The following is a 25818-nucleotide window of genomic DNA, read 5'->3' as shown; positions in this document are numbered from 1 at the left end:
GATTGGGGTCTTTTAGTTCTAACAGTTTAAACTCAACTAGAAGTCATTTTTGTATAGTTAAAATTTACTTTAAATAGCCTGAAAATCTAGATCCTTTTTAAATTTTAAAATGCAGAGAACCAATGGTTCAATATGCTCAAATGGACCAAGAAAAAATATCTTTACAAATGTGCACAGTTTTTCTTATATATCCACTCAACAGAACTCAAGCATCAAATCACTTCTGATCAAAATAAATTAGCATAACTTCTTTCAAAAGTAACAGTTTGCAGCCAGTCTGCTGCTGCTTTTTCTTTTCTTTGTAAGACAGAGCTGCTCTTTTTGTTCTTCCTGTATTCCTCGTATTTTAAGAGCATCAAACTTAATGATTGCCTCAGAATGCTATCAGTAAAATGAAGATTTGTTTATATGTGATGGTCAAACATAACATCAGTAATTGCATCTACATAAAGATAGAAATTCTTTAATGTTTCTTAATCAAGCTTCTGATACTTTGGCTACTCAAAGTCACAACTGAAATAGTTCAAGGCTATCTGGGCAGTTAGGACTTGAAGGGCCAAGGTCTAGAGAGAAGAGACATTCAGACAAGTAAGATGGACAGTCTGTGCTACATTTCTCCTTGAGCCATCTGCTAATGGATGGGCAGTGCTGACAGAGAAGCCGGGAAATCTATAGATAGCTGCTGAGAGGGTGAGGAGCTTAGCACAGTTACCAGCAGTTTTGTGGTGTTAGGAGGTAGACTGAAATTCAGAATCTGCCAAGGTGGAGAAGCCTCGCTAAACATGACAGGCTTTCAACTGGGACATCTGAAAGACCCCATCATGAAATGGGCAAAACTTAAAAAGTAGTGAACCCACACATGGCTGAGTTTCATAAACATTATATTGAATGAAAGAAGCTTGATACCAAAGAGTACATACTTTATGATTCTATTCATATAAAGTTCAAAAATAACGGTAAATATTCCATGGCAGTATAAATCAGAATGGTGCTTAATTTGTAAGGCTAATGATTAAGAGTCATCAAATCACCTTTGATTTTTTGTGATGCTGGTAATAATCTTTATCTTCATCTGGGGGCTTTTACATGAGGTTGTTGACAATGTGGGGAAAAATTCTGAAGGGTACATTTGAGTTTTGTGCATTTCTTTACCTGTATATTAAATCTCAGTAAAAAGGCTTACTTAGGGAAAAAAAAAAGTATAAAAAAGCCTAGAAGAAACACACACACACAAACTAAAGTGCTGGGAATATTATTTCTGTGTTCAGAAATCAATGGTAATTTCTTTTCTTTTCTTTTTTTACTTTCTTAAAGATCCTAAATATTTTTTAGGGATTACATTCCAAGCTCTGTTTTAAAAGGTATCTCTTTGCCATTATCTTCTTCTGGACTCTTTAGAAAACGTGCTCAAGGAGCATGTTTATTTGTTGGGGGAAGTAAAGGGTTTCATCTTCATTTTCAGTGATGTAGGTAGTACATGTAGGGTTCACTAAAACTGTATCGCATTCCAGTTTGTTTAGATAACACCTTCGGACACGAATGCAGTTTGAGCTGTGAGGACTGCATGAATGGAGGCCGATGCCAGGAAGGAAAGAGTGGGTGTTCTTGTCCCGATGGCTGGGGAGGCATTCTTTGTAATGAAAGTAAGTAATACTTTGGAGCATGGGTGGGGGGTGATGAATTCTCCTTTTACTGCTGGTGAACTACTGGTGATGAGTTCTTTCCTTGTGTTCTCCCCAAAATGTTTTAACAAGATTAATGGTTGATAGGGATGGGAAACCAATTTATTTGTTGTGCACAAAGAATGTCTGTGAAGCACTGAGGTTTCAAACTGAACATGTGATTAAAATGGGAAATTTTGTGTTCCCTGGGAAACTTGATGTGCTGTCTCTTGTTTATCCATTGAACATGAAAGTTAATAAAGGATCCTAATATCCTCGGCCTATAAAAATCCCTCCATTTAAATAAATCATTAGGCACTGGCAAGCTACTCCCTGTGAAGAAAAAAAAGTAAAATGATTTGTGTTATGAAGTATAATTAATGGAACTGCTTAACTGTTGCCTTTTTTTGTTTGTGTTTTCTTATCTTTTTCTTTAAAACTTATGTAAGTAGAGGCAATGACAATTTTAAGATTTTTATATAAGCCTCTCATGAGAAAATGTCAATGATTTGTACAATAATACCTCCAATAAATGTTTTCCTTTATATTTTAAATGAAGGTATATTTGCAGGTACTAAAACTGCCAAGTAATAAAACTCAAATATATTGACTACCTTTATTTCCTTTTTCTTTTTAAATTTCTCTTATAAATTTTTTAATAAAAGAGTTTTGTTTGTGAATGGCTTGGAAGATGGTGTGAACAGATTTTTCTTTTGAAGCCCCTGAATATGGGAAGAAAGAGCACAAATATTGTTTCTATTATGAAATATAAAAGAAGCAAAACCTGGATTATAACATACTGAAGTGGTTTCAGTTAGACTGCTGAGGACTTTCCTCAAGCATCACTCTGATCTTGTCTCCCTGCTGCCCAAACAGCTTCAGAAGTGTCCCATTTCCTGATACATAAAGCTTACGCTTCTAATCTAGTCACTGACAACCATCTATTATCAGGCCCTCATAAATCCTTCTCTCTTTTTATCCACAGCTCTGACCAGCTTATTATTTCCAGCAAACTAAACTACTCACTACTTAATTCTTTGTACTTTTCAGCTTTGTGCCTTTTGCTAAACTGCCATCTTTGTCTATTGCCATTTATGGCATGAAGCTTTATCTGATGACCCTAGTCTAACAGCCATTTACATTTCCAGTGGATTTAAAGCTTCTCTCTCTCCTTCTCTTTGTCTATCTCTCTGTCTGTCTCCATCAGATTCAAGTCAGCTATGCTCCTGTTCTATTTCCCTTGCTAGTCTGGGAGCTTATTTACGTGTTTCCAAATTGGAAGCTCCAGTGCATGAATGAGTGAAGCTTTGTATTGAGACATCCAGCTATGTTGATAGGCCACTTGATATAGTCAACTATATAAAATGGATCAAATTAATTTTGGGCTTCCCAGGTGGCTCAGGGGTGAAGAATCTGCCTGCCACTTTAGGAGACACGGATTTGATCCCTGAGTTGGGAAGATCTCCTGGAGAAAGGAATGGCAACCCACTCCAATATTCTTGCCTGGGAAATCCCATGGACAGAGACTGGCAGGCTACATACAGTTTATAAGATTGAAAAGAGTTGGATACCACTGAGGGACTAAGCACAAACACAAATCAATCTTGTTGCATGACTATTAGGAAGTAAATGTTTATATCCTTTATTGTAAATTTTGTTGGTAAATATGTGTCTTCCACACCCTTGATCCATAACATGTTAGCATGAGAAATAAAAGTAGAAATCTATTGCAAATCCATGAGAATAAAATATGTCTGACACAAAATTAATATACAAATGTTGAAAATGAACTTCCTGATAAAATGAAAATAACACAACCCCTTCTTTGGCTTTGGAAAAACTTAAGATTCTTTAAGTGTTTACATGGTCCTATAAAGGGCAGTCTGGCCCTGAAAGCAGAAATTTATATCTTCTTTGCATTTCGTCTCTCTTTCAATTTTTTTTCCTATAAAAATTAAAACAGAGCAATCCAAACTGGAAGAAAAAAGTATGATCGCTAAATCTTTTTAACAAAAAGGGAGAGTGAGGATATTTTCTTAAAAATCCGTATAAACTGTAAAAATGGAAATGACCAATCATTCATCACTAGTATTTCTAAGAGTACCAGCTCTTCTTATGCATCAAGAAACATAAAAAAAAATTCTTCAGGGATCTGGAAAGTTAGTTTTCCCATTGGTTAGATCTTATAACCCAGTATCTTTATTGGTCTATAATGAAAACATCTACTTGGATATTTTAGGAATTTCAGCAAGTAGTTACAAAGGAAACAGCTAAAAAATTACTACATATTAATTTTAACAGCACACTTTAGGACTCCATTTCTTTTAAAGAGATTTCATATTGACTATCTCATTTGTTATTAAAGAGGGGTCTTTCCAGTAGAAAGAGAAGACTAAAGTATTTTCATATGACAAATGAATGGGCTATGTATTATATGGGAGGGAAGATTCATATCTTTTTCCAAATCATCCAGCTATGGTTTGGGACATGTTTGGTTACAAATTTTCTTCTCTAGATAAATGCTCTGTTTGATGTTAATGAAGTATTTAGCAAATCCATGATCCCCTGGATTAGGAAAGGGCAACCCACTCCAGTATTCTTGCCTGAAAAATTCCATGGAGAGAGGAGCCTAGCTCTGGGGTCGCAAAGAGTTAGACATGACTGAGAACTCACATACATGCACATACTCTGTGATACCGTATTCTTTTTGTGGGAGAGTAGTAGGTGATCTCCAGTACTCTTGCCTGAAAAATCCCATGGACGGAGGAGCCTGGTAGGCTGCAGTCCATGGGGTCGCTAAGAGTAGGACACGACTGAACGACTTCACTTTGACTTTTCACTTTCATGCATTGGAGAAGGAAATGGCAACCCACTCCAGTGTTCTTGCCTGGAGAATCCCATGGACAGAGGAGCCTGGTGGGCTGCCGTCTATGGGGTCGCACAGAGTCAAACACGACTGAAGCGACTTAGCAGCAGCAGCAGCAGCAGTAGGTGATAGTGTTGGTGTGCTGATGTAGATGCCTCGCTGTAACCCCGATACTGTTCAAGCTACTTAAACTTCCTTAGCTTCATTTTCCAGGTATATATATATGGAGAAGGCAATGGCACCCCACTCCAGTACTCTTGCCTGGAAAACCCCATGGACGGAGAAGCCTGGTAGGCTGCAGTCCATGGGGTCGCTAAGAGTCGGGCACGACTGAGCGACTTCACTTTCGCTTTTCACTTTCATGCATTGGAGAAGGAAATGGCAACCCACTCCAGTGTTCTTGCCTGGAGAATCCCAGGGACAGAGGAGCCTAGTGGGCTGCCATCTATGGGGTCGCACAGAGTTGGACACACCTGAAGCGACTTAGCAGCATATTTATATTATATATATATATATAATATATATATATATTTAAAATGTGTAGTCTATAGTTGCTATAAAAATTCAAAGAGTTACTACATGTAAATTAGTAATGCAGGTCTCAACCATGTTTGTTGCCAGTTTACTTCTTTATTGCTCCCTTTTTTCCCTTTCCTGTTCCTTTCCTTGTCATAGTAACCACAGGCTTGAAAGCAAAGAAAAAAGTGAATTAGAAATCATGTTTCCATATTAGCATCTAGAATGGTGCAGAGGGGGTAGATAGAAGAGGTAATAAAAATGTAGTTTTTAGTATTTAGCCAATGATGATAAAATGTCAATTTAAATGGCTACTGAAATGATCTCAACAGCTGTATTTACTCAAGCTTAAAATCATAGACATTTTCCGCACTGTATTTATTTTTAATGGAATACTAAGCACTTCCCCCCAAAACAGCAAACCAAAGAAAACAATTGCTTGTCTTTGTCAGTCTTTGACAGTGCAGAATACCTTGGAATCCTCAAGATAGCTACATTCATTTCTGGTTAAAAACACATGGCTCTTTGTTCCTACATTTTCTTCCTATTTTTCAAAGTGGAAGGTGCAGTTTGTTTCTCACTAGGGTTAGTGACATCTGTACAACAAAAATGTTTATGTACTTCCAAAAATGTGAGGGTAAAAGTTTAAGGAGCAAGGTAAATTTTGCATGTAAACCTTGTTAGCAGTTCTTTAGTCAGCATCATTTTAACTACCTGTACCAGTAATTCCCCCAGGAATGATGAACAGGCCAGAGACTCTTCCTGGGTCTGCAAGTTACAGAGACTTTAATTACTGAGAATCAATTCTAATAGGCAATCGTTTTTCTCTATTTGTGTCACAATGAATGTGTTACACTGCATGTTCACCTTCACTGTTTTCTTCATAGCTCGTTCCCCAGAGACCAGTGTGAGACAGTATGATGACATCTGTGACTGTCAGAATGGAGGCACCTGTGACCCTCTGACTGGGCGATGCAAGTGCCCCCCAGGGGTTCATGGGAAAACCTGTGGAGACGGTAGGAATGTCTGGTCTTGTGAGACAACTCTTTAAGTTCTTGAGGTTTCTAATAAGAAATAGAATAAAAGCTGAGTCTGTATTTTTCAAGGTGGGCTTTTCTGAAGATATAAAGGGCTGTGTATGTATATATACATACATACATACACATAAGCACACAATTGCTTTGACTGATAAATGCGTAAGAGAACAAAATAAGTGGTACTTAAATCTCCAGCTGTGATCCAGGCAGGATCACAATGAGCAAAATGTTGAGTTTGTGTGTACAGGTTTGCACACAGGGGCTTGGGTGAATTGATTTGCTCTGCGTACTAAAAGAAAGAAGAAAATGAAGCTCTTTGGACAAATCAGGGAGGATGTGAGATAAAAACCAGAAAAGGAGAGGAGAGGAGAGAGAGAGGAGAAATGATGCATGAAAAACTTACGAAATACCCATCCAATGAGTGCTGTGTGTGGATTTTTCATAGAAACCAATCAAGAGACCACATTTTCTACATGGGCTGATAAAACACAAAAAAAGAAACTGCTTGTACAATCCCAGGAGCTGAAGGCAGAGAGTCATGAAGATGTAAGTCTTCAGGGATTGCCAGAAATCATGGAGAGTTTATTAGATTCTCACAGATTGTAGAACTGGGGAGAGAGAAAACCCAAGTTTAGTTTGCTCTCTGAGAGGTGCAGGAAGGCTCATGCTCACACCCTAGTTATTCATCCCCCAATTTTTATTCATTTATTCAAAATATATGTATTAAGTGTTGCAAGACACTGTGCCAGGCTTTATGACGTGTTGAGGAAACAAAAATGAAACAGACCCCGGTCCTTCGTCATGGAACTCACAGTCTTGTTCAAAGCAGACACAGGTTACACATGTTGGTAGGTACTTCAAGTTAAATCTTAATGTGTGCTTGGGGGTTGAACCATGAGGGCCATGCAGACTGTGTGAGCCAGGGAATGACTTGTAGAGAAGTGACCCTTAAGCAGAAGTGTACAAAATGAGGAAACATGAAGCAGGGCAAGAGAGAAGGAAGAGCACAGCAGATTCAGGGGGTCATGTGTGACCTGACTCTGAAGTGAGAAAGAATGAGGTGATTTAGGGGTGCCTGAGAGGGATCTGCTGATAGAGCCAAAGTCAGGGAGATACTAGCGCAACATAAGGTCAGCCAGCACAGGGGCTCATTTCTTGTTACACTTGGAGTTTTTAACCTGACAGCAATGACAAGTCATTGCAGAATTTGGGGCAAATGATGTAAAATCATAGGGGTAGTTTTTTAAAACTCTCTAGTCTCTTGATTAATCAGATTAGAAACATTTTACCTTTTGCAGTCTCCTTATCTTACAGAACAATAGCTCTAGTGAGGTTTGCATGTGGGCAAATATTCACTTTGTTTGTCTTTCTACCCTCCAGGATGCCCAAAAGGATTCTTTGGGAAGAATTGCAAAAGGAAATGTAACTGTGCCAACAATGGCCATTGCCACAGTGTATATGGAGCCTGTTTGTGTGAGCCAGGGCGCTATGGGAGGTTTTGTCATTTGAGTAAGTCTAAGGCACTAAATTTTCTCTGTGTGTGAAGCCAGAAAGCTCAGAAAATTACTGAAAATATTTAGTGTCAACTTAAAGAAGCATCCAACATCAGAGTTTTGAGCTTAAGTTTTAATCAAGGTCTTGCTGAAGACTAGAGCCCAGAAGACAGCCACTCAGTTAGTTCTGAGGAAACTGCTCCAAGGAGGTAAGGGAGAAGCCAGTTTATTTATATATATTTGTATCCTTCCTTGAGCTTGCCAGGTGGCTCGGTGGGTAAAGAATCTACCATCAATGCAGGAGATGCAGGAGACACGAGTTCCATCCCCGAGTTGGGAAGGTCCCCTGGAGGAGGGCATGGCAATCCACTCCAGTGTTCTTGCCTGGAGAATCCCATGGACAAAGGAACCTGGTGGACTACAGTCCATTGGGTCACAAAGAATCTGACATGACAAGTGCTGAGTGAACATGCACACACTACCTGCCCATACTCATCTCATCTAATTTTAGGGTTGACTTAATTGGCACCACACCTGTTGTGTGATATTTTACATTATTATTCATTTATGTAAAGTAAAATGCCTTATATATTATTAAAGAGGAAGTGCAATAATATGAAATACCCTGACATTTTTAGTGTTATCACCAAGTTATGTAAATCCATCTCTCTGTAAATATTTTAAGGTAATTAAAAAAAAATAAGACTCTACTAAAAAATGTATATTGTTGCTCAGTTGCTAAGTCATGTCTGACTGTATATATACATATACATATATATATATATATAAAACACATTTTGATAAAAGAATCTGGCTCTTTGAAATTCTTCCTGAGATATGCATCTACCCATCTAAGGGCGTGTTTATCCAAAGCACAGAGTGCCGCATCCTGTTTTTCATCCTGAATTTCTCAGAGTTTACTGTTCATAAGCAACTTCAATGGGTTAAGACTTACCACTTGTGGAACAAAATGGTGAGCAGCACATCTCTTCTTTTTTTACATTAGATAAAGGAAGAAAGTAAAAAGCATAGCGTATTTTATACAATCATATTATATACATATCACAATTTTTGTTTTAGTCTTTATTTAGCCTCCTTACATTATAGAATCTATATTTTGATGAGTGAAAAAAAATATTCTGAAGTCTTTTTCCTAGTTAGTGTTTACCTTAATATTGAGAGGGAGATGTTAATAGTTCATTTAAGTGGACATTCCACATTTTATGAAAATTAAACATCAAAAGTCCAATACACTGAGTTCTAGTGCAAAAAAAAAAAAATCCCTAAAATGTCTAAATCATGCTATTCATTTTGCATTTGTGACCAGCAATCACATACTGTCAAAGATGGAAGAAAACACCATCACCAATACGTGTTTCAGCTTATCAGTAACTTCTAAGCTATCTCCTACTGGGACAGCTCTGGGTGCCCACCTTCACATCCCACCTTGAAACTGTGCAAGTCCCTGTGAACCTGAAACAGTCTGCACCTCACCCTTCCACCTATTCCATAGTCCCACCTTTGAAAATCCTTCCTGAGTGAACCTCAGTAATACTGTGACCTATTTAAAATATCAGAGACCTTTTAGAGTCTTACGTTGTATTTTTAGTTGAATGTCCATGGACCTTATCTATTTTAGAAAAGGCATGCCCCTTAAAAACAGAATAAGCAGTGAATTCTCCAATAAGAGAGCCAGTGAAGGCTTCATAGAAAAACAAGCCTGGGTCTGAAGCTCCAATACTTTGGCCACCCAATGGGAAGAGCCGACTCATTGGAAAAGACCATGATGCTGGGAAAGATTGAGAGCAGGAGGAGAAGAGGGCAGCAGAGGATGGGATGGTTAAATAGCATCACTGACTCAATGGATATGAATTTGAGCAAACTCCGGGAGATAGTGGAGGACAGAGGAGCCTGGTATGCTACAGTCCATGAGGTCACAAGAGTCGGACATGATAGCAGTGAACAGCAACAACATGAGAAAAGGTATGGACGAGGAACAGAGAACAGGAGAGAAGACATGGGTAAATGAGAACAATGCAGGTGCTGACGATGTATCACAAAGCACTGGATTCCTCCTAGAACAAACCTAGAAAAAAGATAGCATCATTTCTGTTATTGTTCCAAGGTTAGAGGATACATCACATTTTAAAGTAATAATTCTTACATTTTTCATAAGCTAATATCAGATATTTTGGTGAAAAACATTCAAATCATAACTCATCTGCTCAAAAATTTAAAAAGCAGATGGTGGTGGTGGCAATGGTGGTTAGCAATTGGAATGTGATCCTCTTTAGAAAAAAACATACACATTCCAGGTCTTCAGGACTCATTGCTCAGACTTGAGGCTTCATTTATTAATGCCATTTGCTTGGCCCTAAGAGGCTTGAATTTGCAACCCTATATTAGTTTTCTAGTCCTGTTACAGTAAAGTACCACAAATTAAGTGGTTTAAACAACAAAAATTAATTGCCTCATAGTTCTGGAGGCTGGAAGTCTGGGATCAAGGCGCTGGCAGGCCACATTCCTCTGCAGGCACCAGGGGAGGAACAGCACCAGGCTGCTCTCCCCTAGCTTCCTGTACTTCCCTGACTTGTGACAGCAGAACTCCAGTATTCGCATGGCATTTTCGCCTCTTGTCCAAATTTCTCCTATTTATAAGGACAGTAGTCATATAAGGCTGTAAGTCCAGCCCACATCAGTATGACCTCATCTTAATGAATTATGTCAGCAGCAGCACAATTTCAAATATGACCTCACCTTAACTAATTACATCAGCAAAGACATAATTTCCAAATGAGGTCACATTCTGAGGTACTAGAGGGAAGTACTTAAACATGTATTTTTGGAGGACATGTTTCAATGCATGGCAAACCCTGAGAAAATGCTAGATTACCAACAAAAGATTTCTTCTTCCACTTTTTCCATTTTTTCCCTCCCTAGTGCTATGTTCTTAATATACTCAATTGTCACAGTTAAGTATTCCATGGTAAAAGTTGTCCACTGAACCCCTGTTCTATAAGCTAAACCAGAAAAAGTAGGGCCTGGAAACTAATCTAGGAAAATTAGTGCTGGAGAGTGAGCAAGAAGCCCACATCAAGGAAGACAATAGCTCTGAAAGCTGCTGGGGGTTGGTGGGTCTAGGAAAAAAACTCAACACAGAAGACTCAGGAAGGATGAGGAGGTATCGTCCAAAGAGGACACTATGAACAGTGCAAAGGGGCCCTGTTGATAATTTTGTTCTGCGTTAAGGGGTAACTCTGTCTGTCCCTGGTAACTGAGGCAAAGACCACCCTCCATGGTGGATTGTAACCACCACTTCAGATTACCTCTGCTAATAATAGCACACATTAGCAGATGCTCATAATTCCCATCTATCAGAAAGTCAAGTGGTTTATTTTGTCCTCACCAAGCAGTTTTCCACAGCAAAGCCTATGCATGTATATAATACAATTTGAGCCTGGAGGGCACTTGAAAGATCTTTTATTTCAGTCCTTTAGACTCCTGTAATGTGGGAGAAAAAAAATTGTCAGTTATATTTTGGAAAGGAAATTGAAGCACTAAAACTCCTCAAAAAGATAACGAAGATAACAGTGTGTTTTCCTGAATGCAAAGGTGGGACTTTCTCAATTTAGAATTCCTGTGCTGACTAGCATCCCTAAAACTCAACAGCATGGGGAAAATGATGAAGGAAAGGCAAGCACCATTTGCCAAAGATGTGGCCAAGATAATGGTGCTGTCAGGATGAAGGTTTTGGGTCATCTACATGATGTAGAATTATTGCAGATTACCATATAATGAAAGGGAATGAAAACAATGGCGAGCCTTCCCATCAATGCTTGTCTATCATTGCCAAACTGCGACACGATGGATATGGGGCCTGGCAGGCATTAGCAGCCTTTGGAGAATATAAACTACAGGCACTGATGGAGTACATTGAGAAGCAATTTCTCTCCCAGAAGCACCAAAGCCTTTTAAGTAGTTCAGGCTTCACTGTTCACATCCAGTTGCCAAAAAGCAAATGAATTGCTTGATTTGAAAGACATTTGTTTCCCTATTTTTTTGGCAGCCAGGATGATCCCCTTGTTTTTCCCATAATCAGGCCCCACAGAACTACATGCCTGTGCACTCACAATGTAAAAGAAACAAAGCATGGTTTTCAGGTGACCGCTTTGCCTCAATCTGCTTGCAGACTGTCCCAAGGGGGCCTACGGAGCTGGCTGCTCTTCAGAATGTCAGTGTGTGGAGGAGAACACCCTGGAATGCAGTGCCAGAAATGGCAGTTGCACCTGCAAATCTGGTTACCAAGGCAACAGATGCCAGAGAGGTACAATCTGATGATAAATTTTCTTTCTTCTCTAATAACAATGCTCAGCTTTGGTTTAGCACCAGCTGATCATTAATTAGTTACTCCACCCCACACAGGTCCTTGGGAAATCAGTAAACTTTATCAATCCCCTATTTGCAGGTGAGGAATCTGAGACGGGGGCAATAAAGCCATTTAACCTTGTCTTCTTAGCCTGTGATGTTAGCTGTCCCCTTGCTGGCTTGAGCAAGGGAAGAAAGATCACATTGCAGAGAATCTTATCCTAAGAAGATGAGAGCTGGCCAATCACTTGTTAGAGCTGAATTAATCAAGTAAGGGCTGCTAGCTTTGAGAGTGAAAGAATAATTTTCTTTACATCTAAAGCTGGACTGTTCAAACAAATGCAATGGAAACCATAGAAACATTTTGAAAATTTTAAACATGATTATTAGTGTGCTCCTCTCTGAAATCTCTGTAAATAATTTATTTATAAATCTATAAATACAAAAGTTTGTGTGCAGCATAATTCCAATGATAAGTAACGTGTATAGATACATACGTGTAGGTGCATATAAAATTTGGAAAAAGGTATTCCAAGATGTTAGTAACGGCTTTCTCTGGATTGTGGACTCACGGAATGCTTCTCCTAAGGCATCTGCATGGCTCTCTCATTTTCTCAAAATGGATTGTGTTACCTTTTTAGTGAATCTTGTCATTACCATGCTACTCAAAATTGCAACCTGCAAGTCTCTTTGAACATCTATATTTTTCCAAAGTGCTTACCATCATCTAACATACCATATTTTCTAATTATTATTATGTCTAATGTTTATCGCCTGCACAGTTGCTGCTAGAAGCTGAGTCCCAACAAGGGAAGGGTAGTTATTTATTTACTTTTTACCAAAGTATCGCCAGACTATTAAAACAATCAGGACATATAGAGGTTACTCAATAATTACTATATTTTCTTAAATAAATATATGTGTGATTCAATAATTTTTATTATTTTTCTCTTGTTATTATACATTATGAATTAAGCAGTTCTTACTCTTTTATCTAGGGGAAATTATCACAGTATTTATTTCCTTTTCACGCATATCAGGTCTGAACATATAAGTACAGTTATCACAATTAATGGCAAGTGAACTTTTTGCCTGTGAAGTGATCCAAAGCAATCTCGTTTAAAATCAGAAGGAGATAATAGATTTGAATGGAAACCATCATTCTATTGGGTCCACTTACAGAGGCTGGGCCTGGGGTAGAAGGTTGTCCTTGACTCTTGTATATTACACATTACCCTTACATTATCTTCTTCACAGGGTCTGCAGGGTTTGTCCAAGCTGACTGAAAGGGAATTGGGGTCTTCCAGGTTGACCTGTGGCTGTGGACCCGGTTGTGGAACTAGAGTATGTAAACAGCAATGTTCACCAAGATTTTGTAGAGATGAGGGCTTTTTATGTAGCTGGATTGTGACTGTCTAGGTAATGAGGAAGAGAACTTGAGGGAACAGAAGGCTGACATTATACAAATGCATTGAACATGGTATGAGAGTGGGTCCCATTCCAATATCTAAACCTCCTTCTGCTTCAACTGATTTTAAGCCTAGAGTCAGCCCCTCATTCATTTCCCTACTAGAGAAGTTGTGCCCTAGAAGTCAACACATGGGAGATAATATCATATATACACACCTGGGTAAATTTGATTTATTCTGATAACATTTTCTCAAAGCAACTGCTGAATACACTATATTGGAAAATGCTTTTGAGATTCCCACTGTGAAGGAAAATGAGTTGAAAGTATATGTAAATCAGCAAAATAGAGAGGTCACCATAGTCTCAGGAAAACATATTATTTTTTAATCAGATAACTTTGTCCAATTCTGATATTTTTGTCTAACCACAAAATGAAATTATGACTCAGACTGGAGCGGGTGAACAGGATCACCATGATTGGCAGCTAAAATCAAGGCAAGAAAAGCTCTCCAAGTGTTGTTCATGATGAAAATCAGGCCTGTTGTTCTTCTTTCTCTTTTTTCAAAGAGTGAAGTAGCCCAAGTGCTCCTAGAGCCAAGCATATCTTTAAAAATCTTGACTCCAGACCTGTGTCTAGATTGCAGATGAATACTTAATTAAAGACTGCAAATTGTTTCAATGGCACTAATGAACAGTGCTCTCCATAATCAGCACCAGGCCTTATTTAGCCCATCAGTGATGACTTTTAAGAGCAGTAGAGCTGGTTTCTACACTAATCTGTGAAATAGCAAAAAAGAGAGAGAGGGAGGAAAAAAAAAACTAACATCTTTGCCTTGCATTGATTAGTTTGTAGCCTGGGGTATTTTGGACCCCAGGTGCGGACAGACTTGACTATGGAGGACTCTGGCCCAGAAGTCTCTTGAGTCTCTCTAAAGAGGCCTGTTCTGCCTTTGTGTCACCGTTAAAAGGACCAATTTTTCTTGGACTAGTTCCATATTGATGAACTTGAAATTTTGAACACTGATGGAACCCTAAGAGCCGGTTAACTGACATGAAAAGTGCTGAGTACCAGTAGTATCATCACGGAAGTTGGGTGTAGTGACTGAGAGCACCAATTTCACAAACCAGTTCTGGATTCCAGTACTGACTTTGCTACTCATTAACCGTGACCCAGAATAAGTCACTTAACCTCTCCAAGTCTTAGTTTCTTATGTAAGTGGAGATAAAGTTGCTATGTCATATAGGGATTTTTATGAAAATGTCAGCTAATTTATGTAAAATGCTTGGCACAGAAGAAGTGATCAATAGATAATAGCTAAGAATGGTATGACCCTAAAATAATTAATAATTCTGTTATTCAGAAGCTCTGCCCAAGACTCGAAGATACTTCACAGCCAAATTTGGTTTTATGTAGCTTTCTATAATTATCACATGTTTAAGAAAGTCTCACTGTTTTCCCTGTGTTAAAAGCATGCTTTCTACCAGGTTTCAAATTCCAGTGGTTTCAGTGGAGACTGAAATCTCTAACTGAGCCCTCAGTAGTCCCTGAAGTATTAGCCATCCTTTTCTAGTTCAAGAACATTCAAAAAAGCAGCACAAGTCTCTCTGTCTCCCCCTTATACATTGCACACTCTTATAAAATACAGAAATTACAAACCTCTGGAATGATTATTCTGGCTTAGAAAATAAGCAAAGACTGGGAAAAGAGGGTTCAGGTGGAACAAATCCCAAGCACCACACCTTCCAAGCTTCCTTTATAAATTACATCTCATTTCAGATTTTGTTCTGTGCAACTGCCTCCAAAAATATACATCAAAATTGCTTCCATTGTTCCTGTCTGAAAAACCACATTTTTAGCAAAAAGCCAACCTCTGTATGTGTGTTTCCAAAGTGACAAGATATGGCCTCATGTTGATTTCTTCATGGAATATTTTGGAAGTGTGATAAATCCTTAGGGGCTACTCTGAATGTTTCTTTCTTTGCAGCTCAGTCACACACACACACACACACACACACACACATTTTCCTACTCACTTAGGCAACAGCAGAAATCCGGGACCACGTTGAGATTTATTACAAGGTGGTAATAAATAGCTCCTTTCTTTCTTTCTCGTTTTATTTTACAAGCCTGCCCTGATGGCCTCTGGGGATCAGCATGCCAATTCTTCTGTGGACCCTGTGAGAATGGAGGTCAGTGCAACAAAGAAACTGGAAACTGTGACTGTCTTCCTGGTTACATGGGAAAAGCCTGTACCCTATGTAAGTTATTAACCTAGACTAGATGACCAACAAAGTTATTAAAGTTGATAGCTTTATAAATGCTTTTTCAAAACTGCTCTGTGAGCTACAGTGTAAGAGTGTATGTTTTAATTATCTGTTGTACAAAAAAACCTCAATACTTGGTAACAAATCCTGCCAAAACCAATTTTTAATTTGATTCTTTGGATTGATAAGATGATTCTCCCTCTTGTCTCACCTGCAGTCACTGGTGGCTGCTTCTAGCTAGTAGATCAGCTGGAATCAGGGATATCCAGCCTTTTCTGTACATAGCATTTCCACAAGGTTACCTTGGTTGTTGTTCCGTTGCTAAATCATGTCTGACTCTTTTCGAGCCCATGGGCTACAGCCTGCCAGGCCTTCTGCTCCCTCACTATCTCCTGGAGTTTGCCCAAGTTCATGTCCATTGAGTCAGTGATGCCATTCAACTGTCTCATCCTCTGTTGCCCCCTTCTCCTGCCCTCAGTCTTTCCCAGCATTAGGGTCTTTTCCAATGAGTCACCTCTTTGCATCAGGTGGCCGAAGTACTAGAGCTTCAGCTTCAGCATCAGTCCTTCCATTGAGGATTCAGTGTTGATTCCCTTTAAGATTGACTAGTTTGATCTCCTTGCTGTCCAAGTGACTCTCAAGAGTCTTCTCCAACAGCACAGTTCAAAGGCATCTATTCTTTAGCCCTCAGTCTTCTTTGTGGTCCAACGTTCATATCCGTACATGACTGCTGGAGGTTAGCTTGGGCTTCCTCAAAGCATCACAGCCTTAAGACAGCAATCTAAGGAAGAGCATCCAAAGGTGGAAAAGCAGAAACTACAATGTCTCCAAAAGCCTACCTTTGGAAGCCACACATTGTTACTTCTGCCACCTTCTGTTGGTTAAAGTAAGTCATAAGGACAGCCAGATTCAAGGGGAGGAGAAAGAGATTCTACTTCCTGATGAGAGGGGTAGTAAAATCTCATTGCAAAAGACCTGCAAGCTAGGAGATATTTGGAACCCATCTATCATAGCATACTATTTAAAGTTATACTGAAAGGCACTTTAAAAATCTGCTAGACTGTATTTCTCATTCTTGTCAGAGTGGGAACAGATTAAAGACAGATAAAAAGTGATTAGTCAAACTGAAGCTGCTTCAAAGAGTGTGTAGAACTACTACTTTGCTATCTCCTTTTCTGCTTGTAATTCTTGCATAACCTCTGTTAACCCTGCCTGTATTGCCTTCTCTACTCCATCCACCATGAAACAGTTACTTGAAAACTTGAGAAAAGCTGTGGGCTGTATGGTAACAATGGTATTTTTACATTACTATTTCAAATGTTTCTGATCAAGGTTAGCAGAAGTCTAATGTTTGGATTGTCTATGATAATATGAGATGTGAACATTGATCTGAATTATCTGCTAGTGCTTAGAATTTTCTATAAAGCAGCAAGCAAATAAAAGCAGAAACTTAAATGTAAATATAAGGTGTAACAGTAGGGTAGTATTTAGCACTTAGCTAATCATCTGATCATTTGGGAAAGTGCATGACTGCCCCAAGGATAACCCTCAAGCAAGAGTGATAGAACAAGGTTGTTGCCTGATGATTTTTCTGGGTATAACTAGATCATTCGTACTTTAGGACTGTCATTCTGGCACTGTTGACAGCCTTTCAAAAGGTATAAATTTTGCTAGTGCAGCAGTTGGCTATCCCTAGCCTACTTGTTTCCTTTAAAAAAAGCTTAAAGGTAATAATTTACATATTCAAAAGGTAGTAACTTGCTATTTCCAAAGTGAAGTTGACATTTTCTCTTGCCTAACTCAATTTTAATGAAATAATTATTAAGCAGATAGTGATATATCTGTTTCAATTGTCAGGTGATATAAATAGACTGTTTAGAAACAAGGAGAGAGAAAGATAAACTGTTCATTCTTTATTTAATAGTTATGTTACAACTATCTTCCATTTGAAGATTTCAAAACCAAGGAGAATATATTATGAAAGTCCCAAGAGATTTTTAGGTGACAATTCTAACTTTATTGGCAATCTGATACATAAGATAATACATTGATTTGGATAGGCAAAAATATCCCCCAACTTCTAGACCAGTTCAATTTTAATGTTATATGCTATTATCTGATTTTACACACACAGATAGAAACACAAATTATATAGTAATCCTAATAGGATATTTAGGAAAATGAATGAAACCAAAGCATAGGACTCATTAAAAATGCTTCATGTACTCCACAAGAAATGTGTGTGGCATTTTAAAAAGGGGTTTATGTTTGAAGAAATGCATATATATTTTTATAAATACTCTGAAAATGGTGCTTACAGAATTTTAAAACTTAGTTATTCTGCATAATGAACTGTAAAAATACTTGTAGACTATACAAGGTAATATGTTTTAGAGGTAGTAGAGACAAAAAAGCAGTTCTAAAGATATTGGCTTTATATAAATTCAAATTATTAGAAATTATAAATACAATACTTGGGCAAAATAATTCCTTTTTAAAAGTGTTGCTTTCACTGTGTGAGAAAACTCTCTGGATTGTGGTAGACTATACATTTTCTTTCTTCTTGATAGACAGTATCAGGGTTGGTGACGGTTATGGTTGAATAGACACTCATACCCTTGATGAGAATGTACCATCTCTATGAAGGTTTAGTCTCATATATCAGGCCTGTTACCAAATAATCTCAGAAGTGATCCCAGCTTTTTCTTTATCCCAGTATTATTTCTACTAACTAAAGTACAAAATAAAAGTAACCTACATAGCCACCCAGAACAAGAATGAGCAAGCAAATCCTATAACACATCAATGGGCTATTCTGAGGCCATTAAGATTCATGTTTTGGATGAATGTGTAACATCAGGAGAATTGACACTAAATGTACATTAAATACATTTAATGTATTTTCTCTATAAATATATAGAGCATTTGTAAATTTGTAAAAACCTGTACACATGTATGTGTGTGGGAAATTGTAGTAGAAAGGAAAGCAGTTGTTAACAATGGCCATCTCTAAGGACTATTAGTGAATATTTTTCTCCTTTTTACATTTCTGCCTTTCCCATATGTACTTCTTAACTATTTTTCCCCTTTACAAGGGAGAAAATATATCATCTTCAGACCAATCACACACTAAACACGTAAGATAGTTGTCTATTCTTAAAGTATCATCTGGTGGTCTTAACTGTTCCCATATAGTGAAGATGTGTGTTCTTCAGTCCAATTGATCTTGTTGCTCTTTAAGATTGTTTTCTCCTGTTTCAGATGAGCTGGATATTGAGCATAACTTGACAATACCACTAAAATGCTTTAAGAAAGTAGTAAATGTTTCCTCTGGACACTTCACTTCCCTTTTTTCAGAAATCCCATATTCCTTTCCCTTAGTCATTGTTATTACTTCTCTAAATTCTGCCATGATTTCTTATGCGTGTTTACAAAATAGACCCCTTCACTATGAAGAAGAGAAAATTAGAAGAGAATAAGGGAGAAGATACTGAAAGGGGATGTGTATGTATGTATGTGTGTGTGCTTGGTCTTGGTCGTGTCCAGCTCTTTGCAACTCCATGGACTGTAGCCTACCAGACTCCTCTGTCCGTGGGACTTTTTAGGCAAGAATACTTTTGTGGGTTGCCATTTCCTACTCCAAGGGATCTTCTCAACCCATGGATCAACCTGCATCTCTGTCATCTCCTGCACTGGCATCACTGCGCCACCTGGAAAGCCCCAGGTAGGGAGATAGCAATTCCAAATACAACTTTTAAACACATGATCAAACAAGTTTTAAACATTATATGATCAACTATCATGAAATGATGATTCATCATGAGGTGATGATGGTCAAAATCATTAAGTGCCATGAAAACCCTAATAAACACAGCTGTGAACCTTCTGTAAACAAATTGATAAATGTTTAACTACTGATTCTCTGAAATATAAAAACCCTGTTTTGGTTCATTTGACAATTTCCTGTGTAATATTCCCACCAAGGCAATTTCAAGCAACCAATATGACATCAACTGTCTCAGAAAATTCCCCAAAATTTAATAGGTTGCAAATTAACCACTGGCTTTCCAAGCTGGTATTAACAGCTCCAGTATACCAGTGGCTGGCAAATAATTGTAGCCTGAAAACTTAAAAATCTGAAAGTGAAAGTCAAAGTCGCTCAGTGGTATCTGACTCTTTGTGACTCAATGGACTATATAGTCCATGGAATTCTCCAGGCCAGAATACTGGAGTGGGTAGGTAGCCTTTCCCTTCTCCAGGGGATCTTCCTAAACCAGGGATGAAACCCAGGTTTCCTGCATTGCAGGCAGATTCTTTACCAGCTGAGCTACAAGGGAAGCCCAAGAATGCTGGAGTGGGTGGCCTATCCCTTCTCCACTGGAGAAATCTGAATGATTTCTTAATCTTTACTTTCTGTTTTGATATTAAGAATTCGTAACTTTTCAGGTGTTCATTTTTCCTGTTTCTAAGCAGGTGACTAAGTTGACATTTGGGTTGAATTAAATTAACCAACAAATAGCTTCAACCAACCAAAAATTTGCTATCAGGCTACTCTTTTTTTTTTTGGAATAAAAATTAATTATTTAGCTTAATTGATTTGAGATTCAAAAAATAGACTAAAAATCATTGCATTGCTTTATGTGTAAATTCATACCCCTTATCCTTTTTCTCTCAGTTCACGTAACTGGAATATTAACTCAGATCATGAGGAAACAAGTGGTCCCTCCAACAATCACTAAGCTGTTTTCCATCTTCCTGTAACATACCTACCCTAAACTAGGGCTAGCATCTCCTAAAAAAGACAATTATCTAAGATAGAAAAAAGAACACTTGTAAAGTGAAATAAGATAAAACAAAAAAAAACTATTAGAACAGTTTTGAGTGTTAAGCATCACCAGGCACAAAGAGGTGAGGTGCGATAATATACTTCCAACCTCTCTGAAGCAATCCTCAATTTGATTTTTAAAGTTGCTATAAAATAAATTGTATTTAAATAATACATTTCCCATCCTTCCCAGCAGTGAGATGCATATCCTTTACCAATCTGCTTCTCGGCAGGCGGTCCAGCCTGATGAAGTATCAGCAAAATGTCAGCTCCCACAGAGAGGTGCAACAAGAGGCAACACTAAAGCAGTGACAGGCCTTTCAAAAAGCTATTGTGCAAATTCAGTTTTAAAATAGGGATGTGGCTGAGGGCTGACGGGCATGTCATTACCAATGCGTTCATCTCCCCATCGTCTATGGGAACGGAAGAGAGTCACAGTGCAGTGATAGAAGAGCTTTACGTTGAAGAGTGGTGGGTCCCGGGGCTGCGCTTTCTCCTGCTTTTATCAACATCCATAATGTCTCAGTTAGATCTTTTTAAAAACATTCAAACTCTTGTAAATTTATAACCTTCAACAAATTACTGATGCCTTACAAAATTCCATAAAGAGTTTTAAGCCCATCATAATTTGCCTATTCTCACCTGTATCCCATATACATTTGTCATTCTCTCAAGCACATATGCTTTTAAAATATGGTGCTGTTATTTATTGTTTTTCCCCTAAATAATTTTTTCTTCCTTCATTTTTGTTGCCTGTTAAAATACTTCAGGGATTTTTATTTTTCAGTATGTGTAAACAAACAAACAAAACCACTAAACCCTTTCATTGCCCTATGTAGCATTGCCCATCATAGTATATTATAAATGTCTGTTTATACATGATTAAAATGATCATTCATTTTTTGTATTCCCCAGGTCTTGGTTTACAAGGGATGCTCATTAAAAATTTTCTAGATTCAATTAAAGAACATTCTTGAAACTCAGTAGAGCAGTTTGGAATTAAAGTTTCATAGAAATAATCCATCAAGTCAAAAATAGACATGAGAAACAGAGTTTATGGAACTGAAAAAAATGTAACTAGCCTAAATAAACCAGATTGAATTGCTAGAACTTTTAAGATAACAGTAGTGGTGCAAGGAGAAGGAAAGCTTTTGCCAGGCACCATAGCTTTGTTGGTGCTCCATTTTTGAAAGAACTTTTCAGAAGATTTTTTCAAAGGTTTTAATGACTAATAACACCAAACACCATTGAAGATTTTTGTGGTTCTTTGCTTCTTCTCAAGACTTTAGATTTATGCTTTTCTGTACTCACCTCCAATGTATGTAATCATTTCTTCTGAATATAACAGAGCCATTCTAGAATAGCAAATAAATGTCTGTGGCTTTTAGTTTTTATAAACAAAAGGGATTTAACTAGATAATATACAATATATAATATCTATGTAATATATAATCCAATATGTAGTAACACTGTATAGTAACTATAGGTATATGCTGTACAATGATAATAAATTGCTCCAAGCTCATGCTAGTTGAGTACCATTTGTGTGTTCACTATATACGTCTTTTTCATCAAGGTATGTGTGTGTGTGTATGTGTGTATGCTCAGACATTTCTGATTCTTTGTGACCCATGGACTGTAGCCTGCCAGTCTCCTCTGGCTATAACATTTTCCAGGCAAGAATACTGGAGCCAGTTGCCATTTCCTACTCCAGGGAATCTTCCCAAAGCAGGGATCAAACCTGCATCTCCTGTGTCTTCTACATTAGCAGGGAGATTCTTTACCACTGATCTACCTGGGAAGCAATATCCCCATTTTATGAATGAGGAAGCTAACTCTAGGAAGAATTAAGTAACTTGTCAGGAGTTATGTAATTAGTAACTGAGAACTAGATAAACAATAAAGTCCATGCAAATGCTATGTATAAGGTGAGACTATAGGTATTGATATTAAATAGTGTAGCTGCCTGCTTGTAAAAATTTAAAGAAAATAGAGAAAAATTAGAAAAACCTAAGAAGTCAGGAAGTTTCATTAAGGTTGTCCTTCCTTTTTTTTGGCCTCATATTTGTAGGTTGACAGACATAGCCAAGAACACTGTTGAAATATCAAGTGCCATAGGAGCCTATGCTCAATTTAACAACGGAGGCAGGATGTTTTTTGTTTGTCTGTATGCAGCATGTCCAACTTATTTCCACAACCTAAGCTGCCTGCTGTACCACATCAGTAATGATAGTTCTCAGCAGGACCTTGATACCAGCCGGTGTATCTGCCTGTCCAACTGGACTGAGCCTGCTGACAGAAGCTGTAAATCAGAAGCAGATTACAAGTCCTGTTCATCATCTAACATAAATAATGACCCAAAGAATTTTCTTTGCATTTTGCACTTGCTGAGTGGTCTCACAGTTTTTTTGTTTTTATAGATCTGCCCACTCTAAACAGTGTTTAAAATTCTCCTTGTGTGTTGGTAAATATAGCTGGCTAGTTGTCTACCGTAATCCATGATTACACTTGCTGCTTGCTTCCAGAGCCCTAAATTGAATATCTGGCAGAGCACAAAATAAATTCTTATTTCTACACAGTGAGTCATCAAAAAGTTCTACTTTCCAGTACACACACCTTTCATATATGTAGATACACAGACCCTTTGTGTCTTATTACTTTTGTTTGTGGTCACTGTGTTTTGGAATTTTTTATCTACTATGACTGAATATTTAGTTTTACTTGTTGAACATGTACTCATTCTAGTACTATAATTTTTTAGTGTTTAAATATAAGGACTAGTATGACATGAAGTGGAGAAGGCAATGGCACCCCACTCTAGTACTCTTGCCTGGCAAATCCCCTGGACGGAGGAGCCAGGTAGGCTGCAGTCCATGGGGTCGGGAAGAGTCGGACACGACTGAGTGACTTCACTTTCACTTTTCACTTTCATGCATTGGAGAAGGAAATGGCAACCCACTCCAGTGTTCTTGCCTGGAGAATCCCAGGGACGGGGGACCCTGGTGGGCTGCCGTCTATGGTGTCGCACAGAGTCAGACACAACTGAAGCGACTTAGCAGCAGCAGCAGCAGCATGACATAAAGAACACTTTATGTTCTAATTTGGTTTGAAGTATGAAAGTGTCCAGATGCCATTATTTCCTTCATAAGCAAAAAACTTGTGAGTCCTGACCTTATATCTTCTCTACTTGCAATAGATGTGTACTTATTTTGCCTTAGTTTTCTCATCCATAAAGTGAGACTAACAAAAGACCCAACTCACTAGATTCTTAAGGATTAAATAGATTAATACATATCATACCTTTAGAAGGCCATTCAGCACAGAGCTAAAATAATCACGATGGTGTGATCACTGACCTAGAGCCAGACATCCTGGAATGTGGAGTCAAGTGGGCCTTAGGAAGCATCACTATGAACAAAGCTAGTGGAGGTGATGGAATCCAGTTTGGCTATTTCCAATCCTGAAAGATGATGCTGTGAAAGTACTGCACTCAATATGCCAGCAAATTTGGAAAACTCAGCAGTCGCCACAGGACTGGAAAAGGTCAGTTTTCATTCCAATCCCAAAGAAAGGAAATGCCAAAGAATGCTCAAACTACCGCACAATTGCACTCATCTCACAAGCTAGTAAAGTAATGCTCAAAATTCTCCAAGCCAGGCTTCAGCAATATGTGAACCATGAACTTCCAGATGTTCAAGCTAGTTTTAGAAAAGGCAGAGGAACCAGAGATCAAATTGCCAACATCCGCTGGATCATCGAAAAAGCTAGAGTTCCAGAAAAACATCTATTTCTGCTTATTGACTATGCCAAAACCTTTGACTGTGTGGATCACAATAAACTGTGGAAAATTCTGAAAGAGATGGGAATACCAGACCACCTGATCTGCCTCTTGAGAAATTTGTATGCAGGTCAGGAAGCAACAGTTAGAACTGGACATGGAACAACAGACTGGCTCCAAATAGGAAAAGGAGTATGTCGAGGCTGTATATTGTCACCCTGCTTATTTAACTTATATGCAGAGTACATCATGAGAACCACTGAGCTGGAGGAAGCACAAGCTGGAATCAAGCTTGCTGGGAGAAATATCAATAACCTCAGATATGCAGATGACACCACCCTTATGGCAGAAAGTGAAGAGGAACTCAAAAGCCTCTTGATGAAAGTGAAAGAGGAGAGTCAAAAAGTTGGCTTAAAGCTCAACATTCAGAAAACTAAGATCATGGCATCTAGTCCCATCATTTCATGGCAAATAGATGGGGAACAGTGGCTGACTTTATTTTTCTGGGCTCCAAAATCACTGCAGATGGTGACTGCAGCCATGAAATTAAAAGATGCTTACTCCTTGGAAGGAAAGTTATGACCAACCTAAACAACATATTCAAAAGCAGAGACATTATTTTGCCAACAAAGGTCCATCTAGTCAAGGCTATGGTTTTTCCTGTGGTCATGTATGGATGTGAGAGTTGGACTATAAAGAAAGCTGAATGCTGAAGAATTGATGCTTTTGAACTGTGGTGTTGGAGAAGACTCTTGAGAGTCCCTTGGACTGCAAGGAGATCCAACCAGTCCATCCTAAAGGAGATCAGTCCTGGGTATTCATTGGAAGGACTGATGTTGAAGCTGAAACTCCAGTATTTTGGCCACCTGATGCGAAGAGCTGACTCATTGGAAAAGGTCCTGATGCTGGGAAAGATTGAGGGCAGGAGGAGAAGGGGACGACAGAGGACGAAATGGTTGGATGGCATCACCGACTCAATGGACATGGGTTTGGGTGGGCTCCATGAGTTGGTGATGGACAGGGAGGCCTGGCGTGCTGCAGTTCATGGATTCTCAAAGAGTCGGACATGACTGAGCAACTTAACTGAACTGAACTGAACAGGATTAGTTAGTGAGGGTGTTAAGACTGGAACTCAAGTAGCAAGTTTTAGTGAATAGATATGGAAAATGAAAATTTGAACATTGAAAATTATTTGGTGTATATAGTTTGAAATATGCTGAATGACACATATGTGAACAATTACTTGTTGGAAAGTCAGATCCTAAAAACCTAAAGGAGAAATCAGAACTAGTAGGTAGAGGTGTGAACCATCAGCATAGATGATTTGGGCGAGATAACTAAGGAGAAGACACTAAAGGGGAAAGCCAAGAAGACTATGAGAGAAATTTGCTAAATTCCCTACATTCAGGGGGATCTAGAGAAAGGGACAGAGAAGGCAATGGCACCCCACTCCAGTACTTTTGCCTAGAAAAATCCCATGGACGGAGGAGCCTGGTAGGCTGCAGTCCATGGGGTCGGGAAGAGTCGGACACGACTGAGCGACTTCACTTTCACTTTTCACTTTCATGCATTGGAGAAGGAAATGGCATCCCAGTCCAGTGT

At 38.5% G+C, this 25818-nt stretch overlaps 1 protein-coding gene across 1 annotated transcript in view; it reads left to right on the top strand.

The window, feature by feature from the left end:
* The window catches only part of EGFEM1 (EGF like and EMI domain containing 1), a 693443-nt gene that overhangs the window by 583321 nt on the left and 84304 nt on the right, over nucleotides 1-25818 (top strand). Inside the window, exons 12-16 of the mRNA XM_059888727.1 lie at nucleotides 1512-1643; nucleotides 5931-6059; nucleotides 7461-7589; nucleotides 11763-11897; nucleotides 15476-15607. Coding sequence (XP_059744710.1) covers nucleotides 1512-1643; nucleotides 5931-6059; nucleotides 7461-7589; nucleotides 11763-11897; nucleotides 15476-15607 — 657 coding nt within the window. The remainder of the gene's footprint in view (nucleotides 1-1511; nucleotides 1644-5930; nucleotides 6060-7460; nucleotides 7590-11762; nucleotides 11898-15475; nucleotides 15608-25818) is intronic.

This window comes from Bos taurus, chromosome 1 (assembly GCF_002263795.3).
Source record: "Bos taurus isolate L1 Dominette 01449 registration number 42190680 breed Hereford chromosome 1, ARS-UCD2.0, whole genome shotgun sequence".
Classification (NCBI taxonomy): Eukaryota; Metazoa; Chordata; class Mammalia; order Artiodactyla; family Bovidae; genus Bos; species Bos taurus.
Note: the sequence above shows the minus strand (reverse complement) of the source record. Positions and strands in the feature narration are given on the sequence as shown.